Below are 9,502 nucleotides of genomic sequence, written 5' to 3'. Positions count from 1 at the left end.
GCGAGAAACACAAAAAAACGTGAGCTTACGTGGCGAGTGGCGCCTTCATATCCTTGCTCTCGCTAGCATATGCTAATGAGGCGAGACCTTGGTGACGGTCTCCAGGGAAGCCCAGCAGGTTGACGATCTTGAGCAGGTGTGGAGGCACCATCGAAATACACAAGTGAAAGAGCCCATAGCCGAAGCTGACCGAACCCTTCAGGCGGTCTAGAACCTCTTCTGTCACCCGGACGCCGCCGCTCTCTGCTGAGGTGTTGTGGTTGGCCTGATCGGAGGCCAGCGCCCCCTGCTGGTCGGAGGAACGGCGACGACAGGCTTCCTGTAGCTGGCTGATGTCACTGTAGCATTTGTTGTACATTTTCCAGGCCTTGCGGAGGATCCAGCCTCCTTTGATGTATGCTGATGGGCGACAGGTCATAATGGCGTTAAATGAAAGAAAATGTTAGAACTAGCATAATTGAGTCTTTTAATAATGTTAATGACAAGCTGAAACATTTTAAATAATCCAAACTTGTGTATATTTCAAATAATAAAAAATTAAAATGTAAGTAAAAAATATTACTATTAATATATCATATATATATATATATATATATATATATATATATATATATATATATATATATATATAAAATTAAAGAAATTATATTATATACAATAAAAATGAAAAGCAAATAAAAACAATTAAATGATTGCATAATTAAGCCTTTTAATATTTTTGGTGACAACAAGCTAAAAAAAATATTAATAATCAAAATTTGTGCAAACTTAAAGTAATTTAAAAATCATTTTAAAATTCAAATGTAAACAATCTTAATTTTCTTGATATTCATTTTTAAATAAATTAAATAAATTCACATAATTCACAAAACAAATGTAATGTATGATTGCATCTTTCAATATTTTTGGTGACACGGAATCCTTTTAAAAATCCAAATTTGTATATACTTTAATAAAAATAAAAATATAAATAAAAATCATAAGTTTCTTAATATTAATTTTTAAATACAAAACATTAAATGACAAACCAAATTCAGTTATACACAAAAATTAAAAACAAAAATAACTACATGATTAAGCCTTTTATTACGTTGGTGAGAAGCTGAATCATTTTTAATTTGTGAAAAAGTAAATAAAAATAATCATAATTTTCATAATATTATTAATACTAAATTCATTATGATTATGTTATTATTCATTAATAATTTAAAATGTAAATATAAAAGAAATTCAATAATATATATTTTTTTAAAGTTAATTAAAATTAATAACAATAATAATGGTAAAATAAAAAAATAAAATGAGAAAATCTAAAATTAATAAAAATAAAAATTACACTACTTAATGTTCTGTGGAAAAAAAGTAAACATGACCTCACACCTGAACTTCTCTCCCCTCTAATATTTAATAATAATAATAATAATAATAATATCATAATAATATCAAGTTTGTTTACTCCCCCCAACACAGTGGGATGCAAATGACGCATATAAAGTTTCAAGCTGGTTTGTAAACCGTAAACATGTGTAATGCACCTGAGAGTTCCTGTTTGACGAAGGACAGAACGGCGAGATAAACCTGGCAATCAGCCACGATGATCTGTCTCTGAAGACGACCCACAATCTCCACTCCTGATCTCTGCGAGTCAATCTGGAGCAAAGATAAAAACCAAGACGTTGACATGAAGAATCTGGCAAACAGATTTAGTGTGTCCTGCTGCCACACACTGCTACAAACAAACTCACGCTCTTCTTCATTTTGTTGCGGATGGTCTCAATGACGCCGGCGTTGTCGCTCTCGCAAAGCTTTTCAGTAGTTCTCAGGTCATCGCTGGCCATCTGCATTTTTTCCTCCTCGAATGTCATCATGGCATTCTATGATCACATGAATATTAGGGCTGCACGATATTGGAAAAACCGCACATTGTTTTGACCCTGATCATCCAATTTGGAAAGTTTAAAAGTCTACAACTCTACTGACTGAGCTAGCTGAGCAAAACATTCATTTCAACATTCATACTAAAAGTGAACGAACACATATTTAAATGAGCATGTTCCTCAATAGATTTCCTTTCTGTAACAGTAAAATCTTCATAAAACATGGCAAAAAAAATGGTAATATGATTGAAGGAAGTCAGATGCAAAATACAGAACAGACGGAAAACAAAATGTTCCTAGCACTGAAGGCACTATGAGCCTTTCATACTCAACAATGGCTATCATTGTTGCACAATGCAATTATATATCTTCTATATTACAACATATTCTTATAGTATAAAGTGTCTATTATTAGCTAAAGCTAAACCATGGCAACTACACTAGTGCCCAACAATAACCCAGACGCTTCTGAAGGTCTTTTGGTGAAGTAAGCCCTCCATGTTGGAGAAACATTAGTGCTGACTAGCATTTCTCATGCCACGAATCCCTCCTCTGCTGTCTGAATTCCCGCCGAGGGCCCAAACAACATCCTAGTAACATCACAATTCACATCCTGGGGCACCGACTTTGACATAAGAGGTTGTGACAAGGTCTGTTCCTCAACTTTTGATGAGAAACTCAGGCTGCATTTGGACAGTATACTGCATGCTGCACAGCTTAAACTGAACACCTCCTACTATTTTTTAAAATAGAATGTGAAACAGTACTTATTACACAAGAATAAACAGTTTGCCTTTTGGGTATTCCATGCATGCTGGGCACTGTCAACATACTGTATGCTGCAGAAATAGTGTGCCGTGTGCTGGTCTACACATTAAAATACTTCATGGGAAAAAATGTCTTCAAGTAAATGAATACCAATAAAATAAAACTTCCCATAAAAATTCTATAAAAAGGATCATTTAAAATTCTCCTATAATTCTGCTAGAAAATAAAATAAGCAATTTCACTTCAGGGAATAAGTATCCTTTAAAAATGTAGAATAAATGTAAAAATATATATATATATATTTTTTTATTTATTTATTTGCATTTTTAAAGGATAATTTTTCCCTGAAGTGAAATTTTATTTTATTGTTTATTTTATTTTATTTATAATTATTTGTTTGTTTGTTTGTTTATAAAATAAAATAAGGAAATTTAAAATGAAAAAAAAAGGAATACCAATAAAATAAGACTTCCCTTCAGGCCAAAAAAAAAAAAATCCTATAAAAAAAGAATAATTTAAAATTCTCCTAGAAAATAGTTTGTTTGTGTTTAACGCCATTCCAGCTTCTGTGGCTATTTTCATGGCGAGAAATATTATGGCTGAATTACATAAGGTTTTATTATTTACTTTTGCTAAAAACTCCAAAACACTATTTGGCTTAACTTGGTTAAACATTTCTCCTAGAAAATAAAATAAACATGTTTTTAAATGTATTCTGCATTTTTAAATGATAATTTTTCCCAGAAGTGAAATTAAATTTTATTCTTTATTTTATTTTATAGGAGAATAGCAAGTGTTTTTTTTATATTATTCTACATTTTTATGAGATTTTTTATGAGATTGTGAAATTGTATTTTATAGGAGAATAGCCATTTTGTAAAAACTGTTTTACATTTTTATAGAATATTTTTCCAGAAGTTAAATTTTATTTTTTGTTATTTACTTTACTTATACTTTTTTTATTTATTTGTTTATGAAATAAAATATTTTATTTTCTTATATATATTTTCATTTTAGGGAAATAAATATTCCATTAAATATAATAAAATAAAATAGAATAGAATAAAAAATACTTGCTATTCTTCTATTAAATAAATAAATAAAACTTCTGGACAAAATATTTCTATAAAAATGAAGAATAACATTTTAAAAATGGCTATAGAATTGCTATTCTCCTATTAAATAAAATACTAAATAAATATAAAATCAAAATAAAACACTTGAGAGAAAAATATCTTACAAAAATGTAGAAAATGATTTGCTGTTATAAACATCTCTATTCCGTCTCTTTCTTGCCAATATCTCACTTCCTGTCGCCTCACTCCTATTAATGGTCGGGATGAAACGAGAGCAGCGCTGCAGGAAACAGGACTGCGGCTGCAGTGCGAACGAGAACATTTGCTGACTGTGTCACGTAACACAGATAACAGAGACGAACTAGAAATGATGGGCTCTAATTAAACTAATTACACAAGAAATCCACCTTGGGCTACCCAGCTGATGTTACCACTACAGCCATTTGTGTTGTTTTTCCCATCATTTCTCTGTTAAACAACAGTTTACTTGCCCCAATCAATAAAGTTCTACGGGGTAGTGGTAAAATTAGCTTGGTGGCTAATGTTGTGGGCAAGTATAAACGTAGATTCAAACCCTAAAAGGAGTTTTATGAACTGCAGAAACACTTTCAGTTCTCCAGGAAGCTGTTCCTGTGTCAGACATACTGGAAGTACTAACTAAAAACAATTTAATAATTTAGTTCACTTACCAAGAAACTGACAAAACTGGCGCCAAAGCTCATCAGTGGACTGTGGGTCCTGCGGACAGAACAGGGAATCATGGGATATGACACAAGTTTAGCCTCTGGGAAAAAGCATAATATTCCAAAAAAATATGTTTTATATATATATATATATATATATATATTAAAAATAAAATACAGCTTTGTGAATGATATCTAACTCTGTGCATGCCTGCTCATGAGATTATATTTTGCATTAAACAAGGAATTATCCACATATAAAGCCAAAGCGCTAAGCTCCTAATAGCATTAAATTTAATATCCCTGAATATCTGTATACTTAAGAATGTCTTAAGTAGCGGTTTCTTCTGATATATAAATCCTCAGGCTTCATGTATGAATTTGTAACATGTTTCTTCGATTTAATGCAATATATGTGTTTCAAATTTTTTTTAAAAGTCATTTGAATTACTATTAGTCATCTGTAACTCAAGTCAAAATGATACCCAAATCCACTGGATTTTCCAGGTGACTCTTTTACTTTTATCTCTATAATCACATATAATGCACAATATAATCTCCATGTGTTTATAGGATGATTATTGTGCACAGTTTTCACCCATGCCTAGGGCTACATGGACCAGGCAAACAGCCATTCATCTATGCACCCATCATTATACGTATGATCTCACGAGAAGATCTGGCTGAATTGTCCTCCTTCTTTAATTCAACAGTCACATGCATTCAACCCTGTTACCTTAGTCATTGTCAGAATAAATTACCAAACAAATATTTATGTTAATCCATCTGCAAACCAACATTTTGTCCTAAAATAGCTAGCACTCAAGTAATCCTAATTTGAGCTAAATCAGTTACCCATTCTGATGCTTTTCATTACAAATAAATAAATGTGACCCTGGACCACAAAACCAGTCTTAAATCACAATAGCCAATGGTGTGGGTCAAAATTGAAGATTTTTCTTTTATGCCAAAAATCATTAGGATATTAAGTAAACATCATGTTCCATGAAGATATTTTGTAAATTGCCTACCGTAAATAAATCAAAACTTAATTTTTGATTAGTAGGCTAATATGCATAGCTAAGAACTTCATTTGGACAATTTTAAAGGCAAATTTCTCAATATTTAGATTTTTTTGCACCCTCAGATTCCAGATTTTCAAATAGTTGTATCTCAGCCAAATATTGTCCGATCCTAACAAACCATACATCAATGGAAAGCTTATTTAGGCTATTTTAAATAAATTATAAATTAAGCTTTCATATGATGTATACATCTAAATTTCCAACAATTGACCCTTGTGACTGGTTTTGTTGTCCAGGGTCACAAATAAATAATAAAATATGAAAGTTACTATTTTAATGCACTGAGACGCATTCCAAATTATGCGACAGAAACAGAAAGTAAGCAGTAAATAAAGGAATATTTGACTTTATGTTATGCAATTAAAGACAACACACACACGTATATTAATTATATCCGAGAAAAACGAGATTACTATATATATATATATATATATAGTGTCCAAATTGTATTGAGGCATGTCCCATATAATGGTCATATAGATAGAAAATGAATAGAAATAAAAGCAGCAAAGCCAAATTATGCAAACCAAAAAAATCCCATTTTCTAATATACATAAATGCACATTGTTTTTACCGGTATCTCCTGAAGAGCTCGTCGCTTTCTTTGAAGCCATTATTGAGCAGCATATTAATGCCTTGAAACGCCAGCTCGGCATCATCTATCTGCTCGGCTTTCTCTTCAACCTGCTGCTGCGGGGAATCAGGGCCTGCCATCCTCTCTGTTTACTCCTTTATGCGCCAAAAAAAAACTCGTTCTTCTGTAAATAAACCGCAGAAAACAGTCGGGTTGTTTGGAGCGAGCGAAACGCGCTGAATAAACAACCACCGGCGCGAATTAAAATGATCTTTCCCACACCAATGCACAGCAGACCACTGGAGAAAATCGTCTGGATATATAGTTTGATCCCTTCCGTGTCCAATCTGCGGCGCTAAGATGTTTTCAGATCCGCAATCGTCCCCTCCATCAGGCCACCGTGAGCTATGAAATATCAGCTGGCTGTTTGCATTTCAGCAGCGCGCGTTACGCAATGTTAATAGAGCCGATTCTTGACAGCTTCCTCTCGACTATAACACGCCCTTTGCCTCCAACCAGGAAACGACTACCAGCATTAACCCTTGCAGCTTCTCTGGCCTTAGCAGTAGGGCTTTGGATTCATCGTGAGTCGAATCTTTTGAATCGATTCATAAAGAGATTCGTTCATGCCAGTAGGTGGCGAAGCGAGTACATGTTGAGCGAGTTACTCACACAAGTCATGGGATGAACAAGATAATAAAAAAGGGTAATTGTGACTTTTTATCTCAGATTTCAGTTTTTTAATCCTCCAAATTTTGAGTTTTATATCCCACAGTTCTTATGTTTTTCTCTTTTTTTTTTTCCCCGCAACAAAAAATTAAAAAGTCAATTAGGCTACGACGTTTTATGTTTATATCTTACAATTCAAACTTTTCTTCTCACAACCGCGAGTTTGTATATACTCACAATTCTCAAAAAGTCTGAACTGTGAGATAGAATTAGCCTACGAGATAAAAAGTCTTAGTTACCTTTTCTATTTTTTTATCTTCTGTAGCGGAAACAGGCTTCCGTAGTCAAAAAAAATCTTAATATTAAGTCTTATTTCTTATTAAAAGTCTTATTAAAAACTGACATTTCTGTTCAGAATTTTTATAGCATAAATGATTAAAATATTATGTTAGGAAGTGTATGAAAGAAAACAACTGATTCATTAAAAAAATTGATTTGCTTGCAAAAACTAGGATACCATGTTACTTTACTAGCCTACATGAAAATTTAAAGAGATTATGAAAACTTAAAACACTTTTTCGATAGCAATTTTAGTCATTCTTATTGATTTTCCACTGTGTGGAACTATAAAAACATTTATATTTTTGTCTTTTAATGATTGTATTTACATTATTTTTTCATTTGTTTAACCTTTTACCTAAATTCAACCCAATTCTATTAATCAGAGTGATGGTCATGAGGTTTCCAGTGAGTCCAATAGTTTCATTTTCACTGCATTCATGTGTATAGCACGAGACAGAAAGAAATGAGGAAGAAAGCTTTCTGCATGGCCTGAACAAGTACATTATTCACATATTAATGCATATGTTATGAATAAATAATGAAAGTGCAGGCAGATGTCTCAGTCTTTATGCCCTGAATTTTTTTTTGTGGTGCATCGAACAGCACAGATGCAGTGTTAATTTTGGCAGGCATTTTTGATTTAGTCTTAGTCTTTATCTTGAGACGAAAATGCTTAATAGTCTTAGTCCCATTTTAGTCATTTGAGCCTTTCATAGTTTTAGTCTAGTTTTAATCGATAAAAAGTCATTGCATTTTTGTCAACTTTTAGTCATTACTTTTAGTCAAACTGCAGTTACCAACATTTATTTTGGTAGCTATTTTATAGTATTCTAACAAAAATATTCATCAATTCTTCTCTCTTTAGACCAAATCAATTAAGCTTAGTTATGAGAAATTTGAATCAAGGATTGAATTTGGAAAAACTGGAATAAATTTTCATTTTTTGGTAGAGATATAAATTAGGTTTACTTAACAAGTATACATTTATTTAACATCTTTTGTTGGTTAACATTAGGGCCGGGACTTTATCGCGTTAATTTAGATTAATTAATTACACAAAAATAACGCGTTAATTTTTTTTAACGCATTTTAATCGCACTTATTTTTGCACCACGGAACGTTTCTCACTGGATGAGTTTCGGCGGACCGATTATACTGGAGCACCAACTAGCGTTCAGAATTCCAAGAACGCAAAGAACGGACTTGCGTTCTCGTGGAGACCGGTCTTGCCAAGCTTCCTTGGAAGAACGAACTCGGAAGGACGCGAGAACACAGAACGCACACTTATGAGAACTGAGATGTACTGCGTTCCTGCTTAACTGACCGCATAGTCTCAGCATAAGAAACGGCCAATGAACAATAAATATTACAAAATGTCATAACTTATTAAAACATTTCATACTATTATAGATATTACTTTCATATAATTGTATTGTGTTTTATTTTACAGCGTTATATGTTTTACTGTTAAGATTCATTTTAATATGCCAATAAAAATGCAGACTTTCTCCGGGTCTTATAACTTTATTACAATAAAAACCAAAACAAAACGATAAATGTTTATTTTCAACTTGAAGAGCCGTTAAGTATTTGTGAGAGCGACTTTAAAGCTTACAGGCTTACGTACACCGGCCACCCACAGCGTTTTCTGGGATTTCTAACGGCTCGATTCTCTCAAGTCTGCACTCGATGCATCCTCAGTTTCAAGAACATATCCGGGCACTTTCATGCATCCTCTGTACTTGAACTTCGACGGTTAATGATGACGTAGAACGAGAACACAAGGACGCAAGATCGCTGAAGAACGCATACCTCATTTCATAAATGAGCTTAGAATTATTGCTTCTTCTCTACATACACTTGAAAGTAATAAAGCTATTACATTAGCTAATTTTTTCAACCAATTTAGTGACTCATAATATATTGTAACCCCTTCTGTATTTTCTTTTTATTTATTTGTTTTATTTATTTATTTAGTTTATTTCTAAATCATATTTAATTACTGATGTTAATGATGTACAATGTATATAACTTAGTTGTGTCTGCCTTGTATCTGAAATTGTGATTTTTTTCTATGTCTTAAGTTTGTTCAGTTAAAGCCTATTTTGCTTGTACATTTTTTGATTTTCATAATAAAAAAAAATAAAATAAAAAAAAAACCCAGAGAAAAATTCAGCAAGAATCCAAAAAAAAAAAAAAAAAAAAATCGCTGAAGAACGCATATTGAGAAACAGCCAAAAACAAACCGCAGTGAACATGGACGGGATGGGAAATGTAAAAATCCATATAAAAAAACTTACTTCTCACTGTTCTCAGGTCAAATATTTATATGCGATTAAAATGCGATTAATTTCGATTAATTAATTACAAAGCCTCTAATTAATTAGATTAATTTTTTTAATCGAGTCCCGGCCCTAGTTAACATTTA

General features: G+C 32.4%; 1 protein-coding gene across 1 annotated transcript in view; it reads right to left on the bottom strand.

Moving 5' to 3' along the window:
- The window catches only part of LOC306875525 (tetratricopeptide repeat protein 39C-like), a 14,375-nt gene extending 7,937 nt beyond the window's left edge, over nucleotides 1–6,438 (bottom strand). The window contains exons 1-5 of the mRNA XM_079426162.1: nucleotides 6,064–6,438; nucleotides 4,411–4,459; nucleotides 1,746–1,874; nucleotides 1,536–1,650; nucleotides 30–399 (exon numbers count right to left, since the gene is read on the bottom strand). Of these exons, the coding sequence (XP_079282288.1) occupies nucleotides 30–399; nucleotides 1,536–1,650; nucleotides 1,746–1,874; nucleotides 4,411–4,459; nucleotides 6,064–6,203 (803 nt within the window). The 5' untranslated portion in view covers nucleotides 6,204–6,438. The remainder of the gene's footprint in view (nucleotides 1–29; nucleotides 400–1,535; nucleotides 1,651–1,745; nucleotides 1,875–4,410; nucleotides 4,460–6,063) is intronic.
- Between the last annotated feature and the right edge of the window lie 3,064 nt (nucleotides 6,439–9,502).

Source organism: Barbus barbus (genome assembly GCF_936440315.1).
Source record: "Barbus barbus genome assembly, chromosome: 9".
In the NCBI taxonomy this organism is placed as follows: domain Eukaryota; kingdom Metazoa; phylum Chordata; class Actinopteri; order Cypriniformes; family Cyprinidae; genus Barbus; species Barbus barbus.
The sequence above is the reverse complement of the archived record's forward strand: the minus strand, read 5'-3'. Positions and strand labels throughout refer to the sequence as shown.